The 25,893-nt window shown below is 54.3% G+C and overlaps 1 protein-coding gene across 1 annotated transcript; it reads right to left on the bottom strand.

Annotated features, from left to right (window-relative positions):
- Window positions 1-1,053: 1,053 nt before the first annotated feature.
- On the bottom strand, window positions 1,054-25,422 carry LOC119110165 (condensin-2 complex subunit D3). Its single transcript, XM_037233901.1, has 23 exons — window positions 25,122-25,422; window positions 24,681-24,776; window positions 21,985-22,180; window positions 21,434-21,604; window positions 20,408-20,880; window positions 20,024-20,263; window positions 19,706-19,918; window positions 19,064-19,231; window positions 18,260-18,436; window positions 17,552-17,718; window positions 15,216-15,369; window positions 14,944-14,961; window positions 14,722-14,898; window positions 14,129-14,306; window positions 13,752-13,956; window positions 11,832-12,006; window positions 8,654-8,767; window positions 8,017-8,188; window positions 7,158-7,354; window positions 5,074-5,211; window positions 4,495-4,691; window positions 1,379-1,453; window positions 1,054-1,150 (listed from the first exon to the last, which is right to left on the bottom strand). The coding sequence occupies exons 2-23, from the start codon at window positions 24,696-24,698 to the stop codon at window positions 1,054-1,056; spliced, it is 3,720 nt and encodes a 1,239-aa protein (XP_037089796.1). The 5' UTR covers window positions 24,699-24,776; window positions 25,122-25,422.
- Between the last annotated feature and the right edge of the window lie 471 nt (window positions 25,423-25,893).

Consider the following 25,893-nt stretch of genomic DNA (forward strand, 5'->3'; position numbering starts at 1 on the left):
AGCAGAGTATCCGTGGGACTGCCGTCCTACCTGGCGTTCATATGACAACTGCCGTAGGGTTTCCCCGCCGTTGTGCCGGATTCCGCCCAGGGGCGCGATATCTATACGGCCGTGGTGTGTGTCGGCCCACCTGGTGCGCCGGTGATGCTGCCGGTGTCCATGGGTCGGCAGCCGTGCATGTGGCTCCGACGTACGAGTCGCTGCCGGATCTGCAGCATGCGGGGCGTGGTGTCGCTCTCCGCTCCCTCGGCCAGTTCCACGGTATTCAAAGAAAGATGGAGGACACAGGCACTTGCATCCCTCAGATGTGTTGGGCGGGCTTACACACTAATAATTAGCACAATAACGGGAATGATACATCCGATAACGCAAATTCACATTTTAACTATCCCATAATGTCATGATGCCTTGCAGTCTAACGCACATATTAATCACCTGGCAATGCCATGAGTTACGTGAGTTATCCATTTCATAATGCTACAGCGCTCCTTGATTCAATTCCTGCATCAATCGCCCGATGATGTAGCTGCAGCGAATCTGTCGTCCTTCAACAGGGACAACACTTCTTCGCGGTCTTTCATGCCGCAACGTCCAAACTACGGAACCGCCGGTCAGATTTTCTTCAAGCCAACACCAATCGAAAGCTAGAATGCGGTTTCTTCAGTCCATGACCAGTCCACGATCGAAGAGGTGTGAGAATTATGGAAGAGGATATCTGTTGGATACGCCACAAGATAAATACAGGCTGAATGGCGCGGATACATGTACATATAACGCGGATACATGTATATATAACGCGGATACATGTACATATAACGCGGAAATCTACGGATACATGAAGGCGCCTACAGCTGGCGTAATATTTTCTGAACAGCGCTGCTTTAGTCGCTTTTTTCGCCGGTTCTGGTTCCTTTGCAGGCGTCATTACACAGTTTCGCCTGGTAGTGAAGACACGCCAATCGGTGTGTGGCCACCAGGATCATGATCAGCTCGGTGTGATGGTTTTCCAAACGATACTGAGTTTCCAGGGGGTGGTGGCCGGGATCGCATACTTCATCGGTACCGATGCGGCACGCCACCACACTCTCCAGCACCGTCCAGCTGCACAATATACCTCAGGCACACCACCACACTATCCAGCACCGTCCAGCTGCACAATATAGCGCCGGCACACCACCACACTCTCCAGCACCGTCCAGCTGCACAATATAGCGCCGGCGCACCACCACACCATCCAACACCGTCCAGCTGCACAATATAGCGCCGGCACACCACCACACTCTCCAGCACCGTCCAGCTGCACAATATAGCGCCGGCACACCACCACACTCTCCAGCACCGTCCAGCGGCACAATGTAGCGCCGGCACACCGCCACACTCTCCAGCACCGTCCAGCTGCACAATGTAGCGCAGGATCTCCTCCTGGGCGCTCAGGATCACCTCTTGATGGCTCCTGCGGGGATCGGCCCTTCACGGTTACCTTTCAGAGATCAAGGACACGAAATCCGTATCACCGAAAAGTTACCGGCCGATTTCGGATCTTTAAGCACCCGGATCGTTTCAGCGCATAAGCTAACGTTCGTCGATAATGTCAGGCCATTTTTTGTTTCGTTTTTAGCGAAACCGGAAATCGACCCAAAACGAATTGGTAAACAAATCGCTAACTTCACGGACAAGCCAAAGTCCACGCCCGTCGGAGAGGCATTGCACGTGACGTCGATGCAGCAGCTAGCAGTATGAAGTTCTGTGGCCAGCGCATGGCTGCCCGGCTCTCTGATCTGGCATTTCCCAGCTTGTCGCCTGGCCGGTCCCGTTTAGTTTTAGTGTGTTACGCATGTGGCCCGGACGTGGCTGTGCGGTCCAGAATGCTGGTTCACGCGCTACGCGTTATTCTGATGCTTAAGAAATCCGAAATCGTTCCGTAACTTCTGGGTGATACAAAGTTATTCCTTCTTTGATCGCAAATGTGGTCTTAATGGCACGCGATATTGCAAAATATACTCGGATTCGGTGTTTTTTTGCCATTGTTGACCGTCTGGCATATTTCTAGCGGCGAGTATTGGAACTCGTTACCAATTCTAGACCACTAAATAAATTGCTAACTTATCGACCATGACTGGTGCCATGCCTTACGTGTATGACCCATTTGTGTATGACCCATTGGGCTGTCATTTGTCACTCAAATAGCCCAAGCCCGGCGCGTCGTCCGGCCGCCAGTGTCACATGTCTACGGAGGAGAGATCATGTGCCATTAACTCGGCGTTCGAACCGCGAACGACTGGTTTCTGCACGGGCCCTTACTGGATTATGAAATAACGCATTGCATCGCCGCTCGTGGATGAAGTGAGCGCATCGCATTACTCGTATCTGACAATTGTATCAAGAACAATCGCATGACGTACCCCTGGGTTACATGTCACTAATGGTATGCCCTAAACATTTGCACAATGGCGCAGCGTTTAAGGCGCCGGATTTTGTTTCCTGTGTGACTTTGTCTACGATTTGCTTCCATAGCAGAGTGGCATAATTGAAATCACCGTCTTCTGTCGACAACGAACTTGCATGCACGTGACAGAACTGTCGCCACCATTTCACGCACTTGCTCAAAAGCCATACCACCAAAATATGAATTCTGCGTTTCCCGAGTGGCTGTGAAGAACCATGTGAAGACGACTGGCAGTACGGTCCGTGGGGTCAACCCCTCGAGCTGTGCGATGTTTCCTGAACTGAAGGGGTGGTGCGGAGCGAACCACCTGGAGGGGCTTCCAGTGCCAATAGAACCAACCCCGACGCCTATCACTAGCTGCGGTGTGGAGAGGTCTGCAGATCGAGTTCAGTAGAGAGCTTGTCAATTCACGGGAGAAGAAGCAACACACAACCGGCTTGCGGTCATGTGATGATGAGAACGTTGGTGGAAGCCATCGCAAAGTTGCCGCGATTGAAGGTCGTGTCTTTCACAAAATACGAAGCAGTCCAACCGCGCATGCAGCCGCGCGTTTTTCTGCATTTCAGCGCGTGCTGTTTCGAACCATCGCGATGGACGATGCATTGTCCACGATGACTTTCCCGTCCTGTATTTTTTGACATCGTTTTGGAGATGTGACACCGGTTCGAAGAACTAAGGAAGAACATTTCGAAGAAGAAAAAAATCTCCAATTTCTGCAAACATTCTTTTGGACCAAATATGAAGACTCGTGTCCATTTGCAACCTACTTGCGTGCATCAGAAACGTGGATTGTAATAACGACTATTGCTATCGCCTCAAAAGATACGCAGACTCTCAGTGCTTTTCCACAGTCCGGCGACTATTGCCTTCGCTTGGCCACCAGACGTGCCACGTGCAATGCTCGTTGCCACAAGTCATATTCTTGACCTTGCTACCAATCTCCCCAGCATTTGTCTCCAATCATCAACACGGAATGTCAGTATGACGTGATGTATGTCACTATAAAACGCGCGGAAACTGCTGCACCCAACACTTCTCCGCAGGCATCTACAGTACATGTAGAACTCGCAACCCATGGGGCGAGAAGTGCCGCAGTAGAACACCGCCAGCCATTCCACACACGGATATTTAACTTACTTTGACCTAACAGTCTCCAAAAACACTACAGGAAGCATATTTTGAACATGTTTCATCCATTTCTCACCATTCAGCCCACGAAAAACATACCAAATGCTCCCAAAAACAGGTAAGTTCTCACCCTCTACTCGGGGGCAGCGCAACTGGCAGTGATGGAGGGAAGGAAAAGTGCGATATTTTCCGCCCTACAATAGCCGATAACACCGACCAAAAACCTGCTCCCACGCCATGCGGTGATTCTCAACAGGTTCATACAAGATGCGATGAAATGATCATGGCGGGTCATATCCGCAACAGCTTCATTGTCACGAGACTCCCTCGCCCGCACCGGGGTAGTGTTTAGCACGGCACCAGCACTCCCGCCGGGTCCCACTGTGCGCGGTGTGGCCGGCACGGGGCTGGCGGCGGCACCTCACACCTCTGCCTCCTCCGGTATAGCGGTCGGATCAGGCTCGGTGGGCAGCCGGCGGCGGGCCGAGCGGGCCGCACTGCCGCCTGTCGCGCCCACGCCGTCCGTCTCTCCCGGTCGCATGCGTGTCAGCGCCACAATCGGCGACATCCGCAAGATGGCGCTCACGTCGCGGTCGACGAAGGTCAGGTCGGGCGCACCGCCGGCCGCGCGCGGCGTGCTGATGGCTCGCAGCGCGCTCCGCGCTCCGCGCGCCGGGGCCGCCAGCACCGGAGAGGCCGGGTTCGCAGGCGGCGGCGACGCGTCCCCATCGGGTGGCGCGCCGGCGTCAGCGTCAGCGTTCAGTGCGGCACCGGCATCGGCATCAGCATCGGCATCAATATCGGCATTGGTACCAGCGTCGGCGTCAGCACCGCCGTCAGCGTCGGCGTCGGCCTGGGCGTCGGGCACGGTGGCGGCCGCGGCCGCGGCTGCGCGGCCGGCCGACAGCCGGTGGGCGGACCGCATGGCCTCCACGAGCACGCTGTGGAAGCGCTTGTTGCGCGGCGTGTCTGTGGGCAGGCGGCCGGCGTCGCCAGACGGGCCGGCCGCCGTCGCCGCCGCCGGCCCCTCGCGCGTCCGCTCCTGCCCGTCCAGCCGCCTCAGGTCGAACTCGATCTCCTTGGCCAGCTGTTTGTCGCCCACCAGGATGTCCTGGATCTGCGGCAGGTGACAGACAGACGTCACGGGGCTGTGGGACCACGGCATCGCAGGCCCAGGCTCACCAGCCCCCCCCCCCCCCCCTGAAGACGCTGAGGTTTGCGGCAGGCGCATCACCTGTGGAATGCTGGGAGAAGACCCCGTCTGATGCAGACATGGATTGGCATCAGCTGACATGGAGAACACCAGTGATGCATCCCTTCACCTTACCAATTTCATCAAATGACATTACCAGTTTATCAACTGCAAAACAATTATAACCACGTAACTCATTATATCAAACAAAGCCGTACCTATCGGGACATCTGGCTTCTGTCACCTGTCACCGCCAGCGTTTGGAGCAGCAAGGACGGCACAAAATGAATGACAAACCCTGCCATACCTCATTCTTGTAATCCTTCATCAGGTCCTTCAGGTAGATCATGAGCTCTTTCAGCAGCGGCGAGCGCGCCGTTTCTAGCTTGTGCTTCAGCGCGATGATGATGGGCACCATATTCTCAATGACGTTCTTCTTCACCACCTGCCGACCGAACGAGGGCTGGTCACTCGGATTCCGCGCACAACATGCCGTCACGGGCCGCACGACATCCTCACATAGCACGAGGGCACACCGTGGGAGAGCGAAGGACCAGGGGCGTGCCACTCTCACTGATTTGCTGGAATACCCTTGATGACTCCATGGTGAGCGCTTCAGGCAGCCCACTCTATCCCCGCAAAGTTTATAATGCCTGTGGTTGATCATCGGCACGACATTTTTCGCCCACGTGGAAGCAATCGCAAGCGATTGACTTGCGCCATGCTCCACAAATTTGATGGACGCTTCGCATAGCAGGTGCATTCAAAACGAATACCTGCTTCACGACAAATGACCATCTGTAAGTTCAATTCCGATTTGCTGTCTGACGCTGCACATGGCGCTTAAGTTTGACACCATATATGGATACTATCTGTCATGCAAACACGGATATCATAGCGAAAGGGGTTACTGGGCAGTGGACGCCGATCTTCATAACAATTAATAGAGTTTGCAACACGTCATGACAGGAAAGAACCGCGACATCTACATGAAAGCATGTCATGGGTCATAAATTAAGTTCCGATACCAATAAGCCCAGATTAAATGGAGTCCAAACCAAATCATGAGGCACCATCGGTCCGGAAATAGCCAGTGCGCGTGCAACACCAAGCGTCGGATCTCCCAAGCACTGCGCTGTTGGGGAGCCAAGACCTTCTCCACTGGCGGCCAGCCCGGCTCAGCTCTCATGCCGCAGTCCCCCGGCCACGCAGCCCGTGACGTCACACATTCACACAGGGCTACAGTCAGCCGCGCCGCCCAGCACACCGCCCGTCAGTGGGTCAGAGGCCTACGCTGGGAAGCAAGCGACGCTACCCTACACAGCAAGCGGCCGGGCCGGCCGTGTCCGGGGCCGGGCCAGCGGCGGCGCGCGGACCGGCCGGCCGGCCGGCAGAGACTCACGGCACGCACAGCGGCGCCCTGCGGAACACACCGGCCGTCACTGACCCTGCGACACGGGCCGCCCCGACGCACCGCCGCCGTACAACAGTCAGCCCGGCGCCAGCCAGCACACGCCGCTCACGACAGACACATCATGGCTGGCAAAGGGCGGCGCTACCAGGGCAGGGGAGATCAGCTACTCCGGACAGGGGGACTCGAGGATGAGCTGCAGGCCAAAACGTGGTCACGGCTCTTCCACACCGCCGCATGCCGTCTTTTCCACGGCACAGACGCGGGTTTAGATGCCGACGCAAAACGCATCTACGTGGCGGCATGCATCGTAGCTGTAGCGTAATACTACGTTCTGTGCGGGCCGACGTGCTCGCAGTCTGTGACCGACGTCACGTGTGGTGCGGTCCACCGAGTAGCAGCGTGCGAGGCAATCAATGAAATATGAGGCTGCACAACCGGAACACCGGAATATTCAAAACAGGAAGCTCAAATGATACCATTTTCCTTCATTTCGATCTACGAACATCTCGACATTCGATTTGCTTTCTTCGCTGGCCGCCAACAATTCCTTTCGGAAGATGTTGACACGTTTAAATTCAACATACCTGAACCGCGCAAACAAGTGAAGTAAGAAACCGTTAGAATGACGATCTGACTTCTCCAACTCTGCTCATTTTACGTTCGGAAGTTCAGCAAAAACATCCCTAAAAGATTCCAACCATAAATAATTAGACCCTTTTGCTTTTGCCTCAGACCCTTTTAACATCCCTTTTGCTTTACCACAACACAGCAACGTTTTCGGTGGGCACACGTCGCATGCGGATCACACATACATGACACCATGCTTCAGTCAGTTATTTGTCGTCCCCTTGACAGATGCATGACTTTCGACAAGGGGTCGTGTAAGACCCACTGCTGGGAGGGCTGCCTGCTCGGCCGGCACGACTGCGTCTGGCCAGCCGGCCGGCGACCTTCGCCCGGACGGCGGCCGGCCTTACCTGCGAGATCAGCGTCTTCTTGGCGACGGCCTGGAACACCTCGGCCATGCCGCTGGCGTCGGTGGCCGGCTCGTGGTCGTCGGGGCGCGCCTTCAGGCTCTGCAGCTTGATCTCGTCGCAGCTGAGGATGGCCAGCGTGTCGCGCAGCAGCGGCGCGCTGGCCTCGCCCAGCGCTATCTTGCCGTCCACCACGTCACCTGGCGGCGGGCGGCGCGCCGTCCGGGTCACCGTCGTGGCGCGGCCCACGGCCCGGGGCGTACGCACGCACGCACGCCGGAACCCACTGCATGACGCGCCGTCCGGGTCACCGGCGTGACGTGGCCTACGGCCCGGGGCGGGCGCGCGCGCGCGCGCGCGAGCACGCACGCACGCACGCACGCACGCACGCACGCACGCACGCACGCACGCACGCCGGAACCCACTCCATGACGCGCCGTCACGCCAGCACGTGGGCGCTGCCGCCTTCTGCGAGACCCTCCAACGGCGTCAAACGGAACGGAGTGGTCTGTCGATCCAGACCGCACCCAGGCCTGCAGCACACGCTACAGATCGGACGCGACGCGGTCAGCGCGACGGCGGGCCATTCCACAGGCATCTCGCTCGTCTGGCTTCCGTCACCGACTGACACATGCGCAGGCATCTGAAGACCAGCCGCTCGCTGGGCGAGTCCTCAGCCAGGCCTACGACCGCTCCCCGCCCCGGCCTCGATCCCGGTCCCGCCCCCGGCCCCGGCCCCGGCCCCGGCCCCGGCCCCGGCCCCGGCCCCGGCCCCGGCCCCGGCCCCGGCCCCGGTCCCTGCTTCTGCTCCTGCCCCGGCCCGCTCCCGGCCTCGGTCGCACCGCACGCCGCCAGCACTCACCCAGGATATCCTGGCAGAGCTTGTGCGACGTCTGGAAGCGCTGGTCGTCCGGCATGTGCTCCAGCATGAACTTGTAGATGAGCAGGCGACTGCCACACTGCTCGGGGCCACGCAGCGAGAACAGCTGGCGCTCGCGCTCCGTCTGCGGCAGCTTGTTATACGACTCGTGCTCCTGCCGCCAGCCGGGCAGATCAGATCAGGTCAGGTCAGGTCAGGTCCACAGGGCGGCAGTGACGACGCCCATTGGTCTCAGCCGGCGGACCGCGCGCTTGGTCAGCTGACCGGGGCCAGCCCACTGCGTTGCCTGCCGCGAGCAACACCAGTGCTCCCCCAAATCGTGTCCCTTTCCCATAAAGACAAGTGCAGTCGGACTGGTGGACTCGTCACACGTGCGGCTATATGAACGGTTCTCTACTTGCCTGAGAACCGCGCATACCGTTCAACTGGTGCCGTCCGGTGGGCTTGCCATTTTGACAGCATCTGCATTGGTCTACATGCAAAGTTTTCTCACAAGCCTACATAGCAACCACGGCCACGCGACACTCGGCCAGCAGACATCGGGCCCAATTCCTTGCGAGAATAGAGCGACAAAACTGTCCGACCGGTGGACGGCCGACGAATCACAGATCGTCCGTACCTCGTACTCGTTGTAGAGGAACAGGCACTCGACGAAGTGCTGGAAGAACACCTTGGGATGTCGCTTCAGCAGCCGCTCCGTCAGGTAGAAGCATATCAGCTGCCGCATCTCCGGCTGCGGAGAGCGTGACGCAGTCAGTTAGCGCACGCTTGGCAGGGTCTTGTCCGCGGACGTAGATTGGGATGGACAGACAAATTCTGGTCCAGCAACGGACTATGCTAATCAGCTCGCAGCCAGTCGTTCTATATAAAGGTCAGAAGTAGTCCCGGGCCGCGTTCCTCATCGGCGAAGTACCTACTTGAGTTGTTACCTCTACGTCGCAAGTACCTACGTCATACATAAGCGGCTAATCCCCAAGCCGCAGGAGCCGTTGTGACGCAATTACCTGCGACGTCATAGGTTGCAACTTGTGGACAACTGTTAACACGCGCTCGGGTGGCCGGCTAGATACCCTTCGCTCGGGTGGGGGGGGGGGGGAGGGGGGGTCAATTTGACCCCCTGAGATCTCGGGAACAAGAAAGCTAGACACCAAATTTACACGGTGTGTCGACCTGTACGTGAACTCACTTAGGTCAAAGTTTCAGGTTCTTAGGTCATGACCTTCGGGTAAAAAAGGTCAAACAAGGCCAAATTCCAGGTTGGTCTCCAAAGTGTTCTCAGAACCTAGATAACCGTTTCAAAGCAAAAGTTCACATGCTCATTCAAGGTCAGTAACCTTGTTTGACCCTAAGGTCATGGTGACCAAAATCATGCAAGATTGCTTGAGTTTTGCATTTGACTAAGCAACAAAGATAGCGCTAGGCAGTATGTTCCCAAACAAAATGTTGACCTGGGTTATTTTAGGTCAATGACCTATTCTGACCTCCAAGAAATCCATGGAAGATGTATAATGCGGTTCCTGCTATCAATAAATTCGAAATGAGCACCAGAAACTACCCCATACAGCAAGCCGTAGGGTAACAAAACAGGCTGGCTTTGCCCTTGGTGTGACCGTTATACCTGACCTTAGGTCAATATAATTTGTTCATTGAACTGTTGTATTGCCTAAGAAAGCATCTCAGAGATGCACGGCTTCGTCTAACACTCCGCTGTTAGATCAGATCGAAGAATTCCCTAGAAATTGCCTTCGCTGAAACCATGGCTCGAGTTTGACCTGCCATAGGTCAGTGATCTTAGAAGGTATACCAAAATTTTTGATGACAAACGATCCGCTATTCAGTTGTCTACATCTATGCAAAATTTGGCGCAGCCGCGCCGCGCTGTTCGGAAACCATTCTGGAAAAACCTGCGGGGGGATCAATTTGACCCTCCCCGCCCGAGCGCGTGTTAAGGGGAATGGGGAATGCAGCCCAGCTAGTTAAAGTGTATTTTGGCGAGGACAATAATAATGCCATCAACTGGAGTACAACACACTTTTTGCGCTGCGTAATAGTTTATTGGTCATCCGGAGTCTGTCCATCGCTTCAGTCAATACGACCTTGGTTGAGATAGTGTCCTTGGCAGCCGTCATTATGACATGTGTGTATTGCTCTGTGAGGTTATCGGTGTCTCCCTCTAATAAACTTTCGCCGTCCAAACTCAGGCATTTCATGCCAGACGCCACGCAGACGTCTAGTCAGCTATTATGCTAGTAGCTATTACTAGCTAGTCAGCTATTATCGTAGTCTCAAATCGTTTTTCGATGGACCACCTACATGGAAGAAGCAGAGAATGGAAAGTGGTCAAGGCTTGAGAAGGAGGATAGCATTGTGACGTTCACCAATGCGCCAACGTCGACAGCACAGTAAACGTCCCTCAGGTCAGCTGTGTGTGTGTGTGTGTGTGTGTGTGTGTGTGTGTGTGTGTGTGTGTGTGTGTGTGTGTGTGTGTGTGTGTGTGTGTGTGTGTGTGTGTGTGTGTGTGTGTGTGTGTGTGTGTGTGTGCGTGTGCGTGTGCGTGTGCGTGTGCGTGTGCGTGTGCGTGTGCGTGTGCGTGTGCGTGTGCGCGCGTGTGTGTGCGCGCGTGTGTGTGTGTGCGCGCGCGCGTGCGTGCGTGCGTGCGTGCGTGCGTGCGCGTGCGTACGTGCGTGCGTGCGTGCTCGTATATGTGTCTTTTGGGGATGCTTTCAGTAAACCGGTCAACGTAGGTCTCGGAGTCGGCCTGCCTTGAGGTTTGGTTGGGATAAATACAATACAAGACGAAGACATTTCCCCCTTCTCGATTTTCGATGTAATCTATTCCTGGCCGTCCAGTTCTAAGTGGTGTAGTCGTATCATTGGGATCTGGACCTTTGTATCCGGATTTCCAGCAGCAGAGAACAAAAAATCCCACGCCAGGCGAAATCCGGCTCAAGTGTCTCCAGTGGTGACTGCTGCTTGTGGAGTACCCAACCACGGCCTAACGGTCACGTGTGGAGCGCCAAACCACGACCAAACGGTAACATGTGGAGTACCCAACCACGGCCAAACGGTCACATGTGGAGCACCCAACCACGGGCCCAACAGTCACATGTGGAGCGCCCAACCATGGGCCAAACGGTCACATGTGGAGCGCCCAACCACGGACCGAACGGTCACATGTGGAGCGCCCAACCACGGCCAAACGGTCACATGTGGAGCGCCCAACCACGGGCCAAACGGTCACACGCGGAGTACTCAACCATGGGCCAAACGGTCACATGTGGAACCCCAAACCACGGACCAAGCGGTTACATGTGGAGCGCCCAACCATGGACCAGCCACTTGTGGCGCCCAACCATCGGCCCAACGGTCACTTACATTAGACGATTACCATTCTTTTGGTGCCTCGTTGTTGTTCTCATGGAGCCCATGGTGAATCTACCATCCACACCCGAATACTGCATTACGCAGTAGACGATGCCCTACATAATACCTACATCAGATTATAGGAACCTGACACTCAAAAGTTCGCGCTTTTCCAAGACGAAAACGCCTGAACAAGAGCGTATTTTGACAAGGCGCACCTGAGTAAATTGGCACATGCCAGAATGGTCTCTGCCGGCGCCGAGGGAGTTCACACCAGCGACTCATGTCTGCCGACCTCCGGAAATGAACCCCCACGTCTGTAATAGTGTTGGCCATGCCACGTGGCGTGGTTTCGTGGAGGAGCAACCGTCGTCACCGAGCCTGACACTGGAAGAGAGGGTAACAGACTGGAGCCCCTGCACCAGCCAACCCACCTCAGGGTCCAGCAGGCACTGGATCAGGCGGAAGAAGAAGGTACCCTTGAGCTTGAGGTAGTCCTCCTGCAGGAGGCGGATGAGCAGGATGAGCGTGTTGCGCCGCACAACCAGCGACTTGTCCTTCAGGCAGCAGGTCACCTGCGGCATCAGCGGGTCCACCAGCGTCGCGTACCTACCGGAAACAAACATGTCAGCCACCTCACAGACCGACGGCCAGCCATCACGCCCTGGTACCACACACACTGCGTGGCAAGTACACTGGAAGCAGCTGCAGAGTGGGAATTCTGATCTGAAGGTTCAGAGTCACAGTACTTTTTGGAGTAGGAGATGAGCTTTTGGCATCCGTTTGCATTCTACAAAGTCGGGTAAAAAGGAAGCATTTGAATTGGGGTATTAGCATATGTCGGCAAAATCGGCTTACTACCACACAAGCGTGGCTGTCCGATGCTCCCGGAGGAGTGTCCCGAGGTATGCTGCCAGAGGATGCTCCCGGGGATGATCCGGGGGATGCTCCCGGGGATGATCCTGGAGGATGCTCCTGGGGGCGTCTCCAGCCCGACTACGGCCCACGGAGATGCGATGGTAGACAAGGTTGGCGCGTATGCGGCGTATACAATACTACGGACTACGAAATTGCAGATGGAGCACGGCAGACACGAGGCCAGATAGGAAAGCCTTGCGATCGGACTATGAGTGAGGACGGCTGGGACATCGTGGATGGACGCTGGTAAGAAATTGGCTTCAGATGGCTTGTTGAACGGCATAAATCAATGTGACGTGTGCGTCTCTGGTACTTCTTACTCAAGCCCGGCTCACACCAGCTCTGTTAGGGTTACAGACCACCGCTGTGCAAAAAAAAATATATATATATCTAGACAAATATCTCTGCGCAAATCTCCAGCCCGTGTTAAGATATGGTAACCCCGGTCGATCTGGCCACCTCCGAAACGACTCTTCACAGTTACGGAGCGGGCCGAAAATTCCAAACTATTAACGGAGTACGGACGGGGAAGACGTGGCTTCGGACGTACGAAGGAAATGAACTATTTGCGTTTTGTTGTGTGAACTATTTAAGAGGAAGATCTGCTTCCCTTGGTGTATTTGGAAATGGAGGAAAACCGCGGGAGAGTGACATGGGTGCGAGAGCCGTCGCTACGACGCGGGGTGGAAGGGGGTGGGGGTGAGGGGTGGGGATAATCATATAGCAACGATCACACATTTCATGTAGAATGTAAGAGTGAACTGCAAGGCAGCATGGGAAAGTTCATACAATCTCCTCATAGAGCACTGAATATTTGCCCACAACAAACGTTTGAACCTTAATAGGAGTCGCAATGATTTAGTTCACTCACACGCGTGCGTTTAAACTTGAAATGTGCCCGTGGCACATTAACGGCATGCGGTGCGCAGTCAGGCAGTCCAGGTTCGCACCCGGTCCGCACTGTCACGGAGGTGCGGTGGGGCTATCAACGCCTCTGTGCATGTACAGTTTTTAGGCTTCTCCCGCCTTTGCGGACGGGTGCCTTTCCGGAGGCGTTGCGGAGTCATTACAGACTCGGTGTGAACAGGCTTTAGTGTGGATCATGATTGCGTGGCTTGCGTGTGAAGATACTGGCAAGCTCATTCTTGCTTGCATGAAACCCGAGTAGAAATTTTAGCAGGGCTAAATTCCCTGACATAGCGAAAAAATTCCACCACTGATTTATACGACACCCTTCACATAGCTTCATGGCCGGGTTCCACACGTCCATACCATCTACACCGTCTGCGTCATCTTCAGTACTTCCTCGCATCATCGCCCTTATGTGATACGTTCGACGTCACCGAACGCGCTCCACCTTACTCAGTACCTTTACGGGCACGGGCACCACCGACATAGCGCTGTATGGCGCTCGTCCGAGTCCCAGCCGAGCTCACCTGACACACATGTCCGACAGCGTGAAGACGACGTTGTTCTTGACGGCCGTCACGTCTGTCACGTCCAGGATCTTGCCGAGCGCCGGGATCACTCGCTTGGCCATCTGCTCGTGCTGCAGACACAGCTTGCCGAGCGTGGCGATGGCGACCGAACGAAGCCGCGGAGACGGGTCCTGCAGGCCGGCCGAGGAGGCGCGGCCCCCGCCTGGCGACGGCGGGGAGCGGTCAACACGGACACGGCTGTGGGGGGGGGGGGGGGTGAGCTGGGAGGCAGCCGGACTGACCACAGCCCCACCGACCACTGGCCCGGGCCACACGCCTCCACTGACAGAACATCCGCCGCACATAAAACAGGGCGGACGGTGCGTGTCACCGACCTTTCTCCACGTAGATGAGGTTCTGCAGCATGAGGAAGCAGCGCTTGTTGACGCGCGCCGGCACCAGCTGCGCCAGGTCGCCGAGCGTGTGCACCTGGCGCACCAGGCGCTCTTCCCAGTCGGGGGCGGCGCCGCCCGACGGACGCAGCAGCTGCTTCGACAGGTAGTCCTCGCAGTCCTGGCGGCGGGCGTTGCGCGTCAGGGCACTCCCACGCCCGCGCGGCCAGCGCATCATCGCGCACCGGCCGGTCGCAACAGTCCCAGCCACATGACGCTGGCGCAAAACACGCACGTGAGGTTGCCGGGCGCGAGATGTTGGCACGCGGCTTAGCTGGCATTGACATACGTCTGGGATACAGGACACCAGGCTGTACCGCTCAGACATTAGTGTTTTATTTGCTTGGTTTGCTTACGCTTTGTACTTGATAACAGCCACCAATCGTGTGTCATGCTAAGAGATTGCGCCCAGCGAAGAACTATTTAGTTGCAACTGTAAAAATGGCAATATCTTCCCGTTCGTATGGTGCCTTTCGTTGTCGGACGTTCATTCCTGTTTCTCCGCTGAGCGCGTCGGAGTGCTGCGAGTGCCTCACCTCGATCAGCGGACCGCACCACTGCTCCAGTCGCGCCGGGTACTCCTCCTCGTCACCCGTCTGCAGTGTCACCGTGGCCAGCGTGTCGACCGCAGCCGAGATCAGCTCGAGCGGCAGGGCGGCGGCGCGTACCATCCCCGTCAGCTGCGCCAGCAGCCGGGCGGCCGCCGGCGCCGACAGACGGCCCGCAGAGAACTGCAGCACGTGCAGCGCCTGCTGCAGCGCCAGCACCTGCTCCGTCTGCCGGCGGCAGGGGCGCGGCACGGTCAGCAAGAGACGGCGAGGTCGCTGCACCAGACTCCGTGTGCTGCTGCATACCCGCGCCACACGAACACGCGTGGCTCGGTTTGCCTGGTTAGTTAACCCACAACTTTTCCCCAAAACTCATCAGACAAGACAGGTGATGGCGGCCCTCAGTGACAGCGCGGGCGAACAGCGAGCAGATAGTCCGCCAACACAGTCCCGCGGCCGGGCCGGGAGAGGACGCAGCGCACCTTCAGCTCGTTCTGGATCTGCTCGGTGAAGAAGTCGAGCGCAAACAGCGGCTGCTCAAGCGGTGAGAAGCGCGACACCAGCGCCAGGCACATCCAGGCCGGCACGCTGTTGGCTGTCGACACGTGACTGCGCAGCGCCCTGCACACCGCCGGCCTGGCGGAACACGGCCGTCATCGGTCACGGCCGCTGCGGCGACAGCCATGCAGCCGGCACAAAATACTGCTGGGGTGTTGAATACAGGGAGGTGCGGGAAACGTAGAGTTTGTGAAAAGTAACACAGTGCCCTTGACTACACGGAAGAGCCTATGCCCAGGCCAAAACATGTGGATGCACAAGATTCCAAAAAGGCGCAGGCATCGAAAACAAAACAAGCTCAAAATGAAACAAAAACGCCTCACATCATACACCTTTCTTCATCAGCGTTCCCAAATCCATCCAAAAGGGTGTTCCAGGCGTAAATAAAACCCACGCCATCGGAATCCTGGCTCCGCGGACGCCTCCGCACGCAGTTCAGTGGCGCTATCCGTCGCTCCTTGGCCCCAAAACACAGACATCTGACCTCCCCGGCCCACTTGTCAAGCCTGAAGCGCCTAGATAATGCGCTGACCACCGCCCGGTTAGATACTGATTGGCCGATTTTGACCCAGGGCAGCAGGCAGTGAAACCCAAGCCGGTGGCATAATAGCATCAGAATATGACATCCCTGCCACCCAAGTGACCAAACAGCGATACACTGTGCTATATATTCATGTCATGCACTCAAGCTACCTACAGGTCTTCTCAGCATCACTGGCCGAGGAGTAATGAGAGCCAAGAACAATGAGAGTCAAGAGCAGTGAAAGCCAAGACAAACAAGAATTAAGAAGCCTGCTCAAGCCTGCTTGAGTCAAGAACACTCATCCCTCCTTGCTTCCTACCAAAGCCAACACGGAACACCACCAAAACAACGACGGCTACCTCTTTCCAAACTGTATCAAACACATACTGTTATGGCCTGGTATGCCAGGTCCGACTAACAGGATCGAACACTATTGGCTAAAACATGCCCTAGTTCGACCTTGGATGACCTCACTACACCATACTTTCATTGCACCGTGCAATAATGCACATCTGTGAAACCGAGTGAATCAATATGGGACAGTGCTAAACGGCACACATATGTAACTTACGTTATCAGCAATTGGTCTATCCGGCATCCCGACGCGAAACTCCAGCAACATGGCTAAAGCAAAATGGCTAAGCGCACAGGCTATATTCACGCAAGACTTAAGCTAAGCTCGTGAACACAAACTAAACCCTTTTTCATGATGCGTGTGATTTTTGCAAATTACGCTGAGAATTTGCGCATTCAGTGCAGGTCATTAAAAAACAAGCAAAAACATCAGGGGGCTTTGAAGCTCCTAATTCGTCTGGGAAATATTCCATTCAGTCCGTTAAGTCATAATCGTATCCCTTAAAGGGAGTCTCCCACCCTTAGCGCCTACTTCCAGAGCATACTATAGAGAGACGTCAGGACCAGCCACATCTCAGAATAACAATGAATGGTGCGACTGCAGCACCATTAATCCAATAAGGATATCAATTCTAATCATTTCCAAGCCCAACTTAAGTTTTCGACGCATCGTGACAACACTACACTTCTCCCCCGCGGTCGTGCCTGCCGTCGTCATGACAACCGCCGTGGTACCTCCACTGGTGCGAATAAAAGAACGTTCGTGATTGGCCCAGGGGGCCGCAAAGTCCTGGTACCAAGAGGCGCAATGGTTGAAGTTTGAATCAACGCGTCAGTATGTACCATGTGATACTGCCATTCCCAAAGTCAAAGTGCGCCTCCAAAAAAGCCACTGTGGTAAATGCTATTCAACCAAACACCATTCCCCTATAGGGGATAAATCAAAACCATCGCATGCCTTTTGATTGAATTCGTGGGGGTAATAGCTTGAGGCTCGCATTTCTTTTTGTCTAAACACCATCCAAGCTTTCGTATTAGTTATTACACAAACATTTTGACAAATTTGTGTGTTGCAAAAAATACAGAACACACATGTGGAAAAGGCAAGGCAAATGAAATGCATTGCCTCCATAGTGGCGAGCAGGGAGTCAAGTGAGATTTCTCCCGCAGGAGCCGGTACTTGACAACCGCCGATCGAAATTCTGACAATCGAAATTCTGAGCTATTCAGAGGTATTTCGAAAAACTGGTATTACTGATCAAATCGCACGTGCCTGATCTAACAATCAGCGAAAAGTACAAACAAGGTGACATATTCTCTTTTAATAGGCAAAACAGGACACAGACAGCTCGCAACATGAAATGTTCAAACTCAAGTACTCACTTGATTTCCTGCCCAGCAAACGCTGCCTGCATGACTTTGTGCAGATATTTTTGGAAGCAGAGCTTGACGATCAGGTCAAGCAGTTTCCAGGGCAGCTCGCCTTCGGGAGAGGTGGGCGCATGCTCCTCGTACGGCATGATGCCCGCCAGGATCGTCTGCTCCACAAACTGTCGGCACACGCCACGGGACACGTCAGTGACGCCACCGGGCCCACACTCACATCAAACACACCAGCCTTGTGGCGTCACACAACGAACACATGCAGCACAATCTGTAACGCAACAAACGGGCACAGAACTCTTGCATCATCCAAAAACGAAAACTCATATTTGCGAAACCAGAGGCAAATTATAATTTATCGTGAGACAGGCATTCATTTTCATGAATGCAGCACACACATGTCGGTCTATATCTTTCACCGAGGTCACTTTCCACACGATCAGGACTTTGCACTTCCCCGGTTAGACGAAGTTCATCATTAGCACGCGATACGTTATTGCACATTTCCCCTATAGAGCACCCTGGTGCGGATCATGGCAACATTCCCTCTTGAGACCGGCCAAAGCCGACAAACCGTGGATATCAGCAGCGCGTGCAGCCAATCGACTCTGACTACAGCGGTATGGCCATCCTCCAGCCAGTCACCACCACCGTCTGCCACGAGCCGGCCACACCTTCCGCCGCCAACTGCCGGGTGCGGCGCCTCACCTGGACCACACGCTCCTGGACTTTGGCCTCCGGGTCGTGGATCTGCGGCAGCAGGCCGCGCACCACGGCCTCGCGGACGCGCGGGTCGTCCGGGTACTGGCCCACCAGGCCGATCAACGACGACTGGCACTGCTTGCGCGCCAGCAGCGCAGGGTCCCGGCAGTGCTCCAGCAGCACCTGGTGCACGCGCCACGCCGAGTCACCGACCCGTCACGGCCGCTCGGGGCAGGCGCAGGCGGTGACCGGCTCAGGTGTCACCAACCCGTCACGGCTGCCCAGCCCAGGCGGTGACCGGCTCAGGTGTCACCGACCCGTCACAGCTGCCCAGCCCAGGTGGTGACCGGCTCGGTAGCTTTTGTTGCCAGTTCCCGGTTCCGCGGTGAATAATACGCAGTAAGGCCACAACATTCTGAATGCGTTCCGGCCGCGCTGACTGAGAAGGAGTGAACGCTATGACAATTTCGCACATGGATTGGATATCAACACAATTTTGGCATCTCAGCATCACTGAAAGAAAAGCAGCATCCACTGTTCATCTTGCAATCATAACCAAGGGGCACAAATGGCAGGCTGCCAACACGCCTCCAACAAGTGGTTTGCCTGGCAACTTGTCATGCTCATACAAAAGTAGCTGTAAAGTGGGCCTAAACTCGAGACAGTATCCTATCACCAATACCTCAGTGGTGACTGGACAACAACATGAGTTGAGCACGCACGACAGCAATGGTGAAGTGACAGCTTGATACTGGCCCAGCACACAACACCTGACCTGACCTGACCCGACCCAGAGCCGTAGCTGCCCACCTGCAGATTCTCGGACGTCACGCAGCTGGCGTTCAGGCGCATCACGTTCTCCAGCACCTGCAGCGACGACTTGCGCACCATCACCTTGTCATCGCGGGCGCGGCGACGCAGCATGGCCAGGATGTCACCGCCGTCGGCGTCCGTGTCGTCCGAACTCTCCGACTCGCTCTGGTGGTGACGCGGTCAGGTGACGGAGGCGCCACGCGCAGACACCACGCACCGGCTCATCGCCTGGGAGCTGTTAACATCTCCAGCCGCCGTCATAATAGTACCGCCTACCCGCGGGGCTGGCAGCCACAACACCGGAGTGCTTTAAGTAAGTCCAACTCATTCATTCTTCACACGATTCATTTCCTTGGCTGGGCACCATGTAAAGCGTAGGACGGTGTTGTGGTAGTCGTGCCTGGGTACGGACAATTCATACAAGGCCCGCCATCGCAGCCACCAGCCATCGCAGCTTCAGCATATACATAGCGCATTCTCCTGACATAGACGCCTGGGTGGTTGATTGCATCGCACACGCACGTGTTTAACAGAGCCAGACAGAACACTGCTTCCCGTGCATGGCGCATGGCTCCCTCCTGACGTGCGATCCCCGGCCGCGGTCGGCCGCCTTCATGCCGTTCCCCGGCAGTCTCTTACCCGTCGCTCCGGCCGCGGTGGCAGCGGCGGCGACGGCGGCGCCACGCCGACCAGCAGCTGGCGCACGGCCTCCTGGATCGCCGGCCGCTCAGACACCGTGCACTCGGTCAGCACGTTGAGCGCGCGCGAGCGCACCGAGGCGGCCGGGTCACGGCACTGCGCGAAGATCAGCCGCACCAGCAGCGCGTGCGTCTGACGCCCATTGCCGTCGTCCTCCGGCGGCGCGTCCGAGGCCACCTCGGCCTCCGTGTCGCTGTCGTCACTCGAGTCGCGGCGACGGCGGCGCGCGGCGGCCGGCGGTGCGCGCAGCCCATCGGCCAGTAGCCGCGACACGACCTCCAGCGCCAGCAGCCGGTGGCCGCTCTTTTCGTGGTGCGCGAAGTCGCACAGCCACTGCAGTGTCTGGCTGTAGAGCGGCGGTGGCATCAGCCAGAGTAGTCGCACCACCGACTGAGCGCCGCGCTGCCGCTGCTCGGCCCGCTCTGGCACGCGCACGCACACGTTCTGCACGAGCGTCAGCAGCGCCGGATCGGCCACCACACCTGCCGCCGCCACCAGCTGGCCCACGAACTGAACGGCGTGGTCGCGCACGGCGGCCAGCGCGCGCGGCGGCTGCTCGCCGGCCATCAGCAGGGCGGGCACGAGCGCGCGCAGCACGAGGCGCACGCTGCGCGCCACGCTGCCATGCAGCGGCCGGCACACGGCCGTCAGGCAGCAGTAGGCGTTGTGTGGCAGGGCGGCGAGGCCGGCGGCGGCGGGCCGACCGGACGCCGCCGGTTGCGTCTCCAGCCGCGTCACGCTCACCAGCGTCTGCACCGTCTCCTCGAGGCTGTCGGCACCGTGGCGCAGTGAGAAGCGCTCTACCAGGAGCTGCAGGTCGCGGAGCAGGCCGTGCAGCAAGCGCAGCAGGCGCGCGGCCGCCGCCGGCTCTAGCGCCATCTCGTCTGCCTCGTCCTCGTCCAGCAGCTCGTCTTCGGCGCGGCTGGTCTTGCGCGGCGAGCCCGAGCGCGCCGCCAGGTGGCCGAGCAGCTTGAACGAGTCGAGCGCCCGCGAGTACATGACTGGGTGGAACACGCGAAAGGCGTTGCTGCCAGGGATGGCCAGCAGGTTGAGGTAGATGGAGGCGGAGAGCAGACCGTAGTGACGATCCTCCAGCGACGCGGTCGACTTCTGGCCTGTAAATGACACGATCACAAGCTGACAGAAAAGCACATATGCTGGGACAAAGCGCTATAGGCATTCAGGTGGCACAGTCGCAAAAAGAATAAGTTTGTGACTGCCTACCAGAGAAGTTGGGAAAACAACTTGGAAAATATGCTACTCAATGGTACTCACCGCGAGGACACCATTCATAGGGTAAAACAAAATCACGTCATGGCCTATCATGTGCAACACGTCCTCAAATGGCAGTGCACGCTGACCTCTCCCTTTAAACTAAGGTTCCGGCACAGGGAACACGGGAGAGTGTCCTGCGTTGGATCATGCTTTTTGGAAATAAACAACGGAAAACGATTTTGAGTTATGTGAGGAATTCCCGGATGAAAGAGCGTGAAATTATGGGTACACATAAACGGTTCCTCCTAAAATATAACATTTCTCACAACACAGCCTTAAAGGTGCTGACTTATGAGGACTCGTGCCGTAATAAATCAGACCCAAAATGTTTCCAGAGCCACCTGGCATCATTGTACGTCGTCAGGCGTCGGCCGTAGATCGGTGCCGTCCTACCGGTGTACATGAAGTAGAAGAGCAGGGCCACCAGGTGCGTGTGCCGGACGCCATTCTCGGCCAGCGCCGTCCACAAGGCGCTGGAGGCGGCGCTGCGCTCCAGCACCGAGCCGTCGGCCGAGCACTCGAGCGGAACCGGCACCAACAGTACGGCCGCGCGACACACCCGCCCTGCGGCCACACACGGCACAGCGACGCCATCAGACCGGCTGAGCGGCGCTCCGGCAGCCAGGCGGCACAGACGGCGCCTCACTGCCAGCTGTCAGGACCTGGTTCATAATGGGTATTCAGCTCCTGCCTGTGCCCATCAGAGGAAATGGAAGAGAAAGACAGACATGCCTTGTAATATAATGGACCTAAATCACGAGCACAGCAGATAAGACAAACCCACACAAATGGAAATAGGCATGGGCCATCTGAAACTGTTGTATTTTAAAATGTCGTTCATGTCAATAATGCTGTACAATGCATGTAACTTCCAGGAGTGCTGGTACAAATCGTGTGCATGCATCACCACATCACGAAAGCATGTGCACTGTGAGTCTCTTTACCTGTCTCCTTCAGGAGAGATGCCCAGTTTGTTTGGGCGTGTTGCTCCTCAAACTGGGTCGGCAGGGCATCACACTCGGTGTAATCGGCATCGACCACAGCCTCAACCCATTTGGGATCGAGTGCCTCGGTGGCGTAGTTGTTCAAAAGGTCAATCAGGGTCGCAGTGTCGATGTCTTCAGATTCCTCCATCGACCCCTGCCCAGAGATCAACAAAAAAACGACTGCAGAGGAAACAATGGTGGAGATGTTTGTTTTTGCTTCGTCACATACTTTTGTCAGTATTGGCATGTAAAGCTGAAATGGTTCAACGTTGTGAGAAATTCTCCTTGACCTCGCTAATTAGATTATTGACATAGCAACATAAGCCTTGTGCCCAATTGCGACATATTGCCGACGCCAATTCATTATTTCGATGCAAACCCGATAGGACGATGCGATACAATAGGACGATACGACGCAGCGATAACACGATACGATACACAACCGTTTCCAGCTTAAGAAAGATCGAGTCTAGCGAGACACGGCAATAGATTGGCCTCAATGAGATCTTGACGCTGGTAACAAGTTATGCGATGCTAGGTCAATAATTTTTCCTGTTAGGCCGGATCAAAATTCAAATTTTCCCCCAAAACCGCACTATTCGGGTTTATATGCTCCTATGAACGATACCATGTTCCGTAGCAGAACGAAACTTGAACAACCATGTCCTTTGTCAAATTCTGAGAACAATGGTATGCAGTTCCAAGTGTTTCGAGCACATCTTTATAATGTCTGTCCTGTTAATGTAACGGCGTCGGCTCGCCTCGCACGTTCTGAGGCACTGTCGGTTGCTTCGCCCGCACTGCGGTACACTGCGCTTCGCTGCGCGGTGTACCGCAAAAACCGCCACTGCTCCGAAACCACAAATGCCAGGGACACGTTTTTTGGTGTCAAAACACATGCAACAGATGACCCATAGGCCACTGAAAAATTGGGCGTAATTGCGCATCATGCTGGAGAGATATGCCCGCAAAATCTTATGGGAAGGGGAAGAATCACATCGAGCCCCCACCCTCCCTCTATCAGGGCAAAGGTTCAGGCATGCCAACCTCTTGGCTCATTTTGAACATACCATAATTAGAAAATGTATTGTAGCATGTTTAAAAAAAAACACTTATTACAATCCTGCAAAGCAACATGTCACAGGTTTTTGGAACAACACTCATATCCAGGCATGCTGGAAACCTGAAAAATGGAACTGATAGTTGCCTGGAAAAAATGGAACTGATAGAACTGGTTTTGCCTGGGGTTGATACATTTGCCTACCCAGCAGCATGCAATGATTATTTAGGGTAGGGGGAAACATGTACCCCAGGTTCAAAAATCCCTCCTAAGACCTCATAAATATAAAACCCCCAAGATCTTGGATCCACTCTTGGGATTTATGCCAGATTGCAAAAATGCATGCTACACCAAACATGTCCACAATAACCTTTTGGCAACTATTTCAGCACTTGTACACTGTAAATCCAAGCACACAAAGTTTGGATCACACTTGCCACCTATTTCCACACACAGAAAGCCAACATTTCAAGGAACTGTGGTGATGGAAATGTAGTATTAAGCATAATCCATCCTGCAAAGAATTAATCCAGTATGCCTTAATTTATTCCATGCAACACCAGTATGGTGAACCTCACATTATTGCGGGCCAAATTTAGGCCACGTCTATTTGGATGAATTTTCCCACCATTTTACAAGTATTTTTGTGTTTTACCTGAAACAATGTTTGCATTAGCACAACGTCCTGAAACATTGGCTTCCTATGTGCTGAAATTGGTGCTGACCACACACCAAACTGAGTGCTTGGATCTATGAGGTATTTGGGAGATGTTCCACTCAAGATGCCTTTTTACAGCCTGGGCATACTCACATATAGCTCTGTCTGATTTTTTTTAAAACATACTAAGTAGTTAAAAATTCAGCACAACTTGGCCTGGTCCTAAGCTTGGCACAAATAATCTGAGGTTCAGTACAACAATGGCACATAGGTAGGGGTGTCACTTTGAAGACTTTTGGGAGCCTGAGCTTCCCCTCCCCCAATGCTGACCTGAGCCTGCTCAATTTTTCTGAGCCCTCAAGCATATGAGCAAAAAGGAAACATTGGGCCTATGAACTGCTGCAAGTATCTGAAGTACAGGTGCATTATGTCCTAAACACATCACAATCTATATAATCATTATTTATTATCATTATGACTTGACACCAGCTTAAAATGGCAAGTAACCTCTCAACACTAAAAAACTGTGGAATCAACCTAATATGTCTCAAATTCTCACTTTGACATCAAGGATGCCAACTGAAGTAGGCAAAGCTGGGAAGAAATCTGTATCTGAGGGCAGGTGATGTGCACTTTATTGGCTTCAGCCTACAACCAATTCCAAAGATTGACAGCACTGTGTTTAGGTACCTGGTATAAGCAATTGAATTTTTGCAGCTTGGGACCCAAGGACATATTTGATTGCTTGGGATTAGTAGTTTATTCATAGTTTTGCTTTAACATTTTTTGATCACAGTTGGATAAACTTTCCATGACCAATTATATGAATAAATGAGCTAATGACCAAGAATGCAGTCTGGCCCTAAAGAAACATTACAGTCTATATATACTGTTCTATTATTAAAAAAGTATGAAGGTGTAAACATGGCCACCTACCCTATTTGGTGAGTTCATACTGCAGGTAAGATTGGGACTCCCTTCAGCTGTCAAGCATCATTTCCACCTCAGGTCAGTCCGCAACCACCTAGAACACTAAAATGGACCATAGTTAGTGAGTTCACAGCAATGACAACCTGCCATCTCATCACAAAGTGGTGCAACCATGATGCGGAGCTAATGGAGCCTTAGTCCTTTTTGTAGGTTCTAACATTTCTTCACAACACTTCTGATTGTGCTTATGGGATATGGTCATCAGGAAAGCTAAACAAGTTCCCTCACACATAGACACTTCTATGGAGAGCAACATGGAGAACAAAACAGCCATGGTTTAGAAGCAAACCTGGTGGCTCAATAAATCACATGGATTACAGCTGAAACAATTGTTTCACACCATGGTAACCAAACATTGGTAACTAAATCAAATGTTAATTTCTGTACCTTTCAGCATATGCAGCATCTGTAAGTCTGTTTACAGTACACAGGAACTGTCAATGGAGCTGGGACTCGTTCCCAAAAACACATTCCATCCATCGCAAATCATCGTAGCACCGCTCCCTCCTCCCAAATTATGCCAGCGCCCGACAAATTGCTCTTCAGTAATTGACAGACATGAAACTTTACAGAGCAAACATAGATTACCACGCACAGCATGCCCCAGTAGTTTCCAACATATCCCACAGGCCGAGCCTCTCGGGAACCAACGTATCCCCTGGACCCCGTGTTCAGGCCTCGCTCTTGAACTCGCTGCTGAACTCACTGCTGTTCCAGATATGAAAAGTGGCGCCTTTAGTAACTGGCGCAATGTTAGAGGGGGATTTGAACTCATATTTGTATTCACAATATGTGAATCGAGGTTAACAAATCTCACTTTTGCGTGGATATACAATTATTATTTAGAAGTTTTTGACATAAAAATATCCCCATTTATCTTGACCTTATTTAAAACCATTCAAATTAGTCAGATATTAGTGAATGCTACGTTAACCCAATATAAAGCATTGAAAGCTTATGCACTATCTTTACTTTGTGTAATTCGAGTCCAAAGGAATATTGGCATTTCTTAAGAGCCACATCAAATAGGTGAAAAATAGATATAATTTATACCCGACTACTTATTTTGAAGGCTTCAAACGCACTTTCTAGAGCTGACCACAGTAATGGTCGTCAGCACGATTCATCCTTACTTTGCATTGAATTAATGGTAAATACT

This window comes from Pollicipes pollicipes, unplaced genomic scaffold (genome assembly GCF_011947565.3).
Source record: "Pollicipes pollicipes isolate AB1234 unplaced genomic scaffold, Ppol_2.1 Scaffold_7231;HRSCAF=8579_pilon_pilon_pilon, whole genome shotgun sequence".
Taxonomy (NCBI): Eukaryota; Metazoa; Arthropoda; class Thecostraca; order Pollicipedomorpha; family Pollicipedidae; genus Pollicipes; species Pollicipes pollicipes.

Coding starts and splice junctions, on each gene's coding strand:
- LOC119110165 (XM_037233901.1), bottom strand. Junction 19,919..20,023: donor AGGTCGTGTCGCGGCTACTG/GCCGATGGGCTG, acceptor GCGCCGCCGGAG/GACGACGGCAATGGGCGTCA. Junction 18,437..19,063: donor TGACGTCCGAGAATCTGCAG/GTGGGCAGCTAC, acceptor CGCGTGCACCAG/GTGCTGCTGGAGCACTGCCG.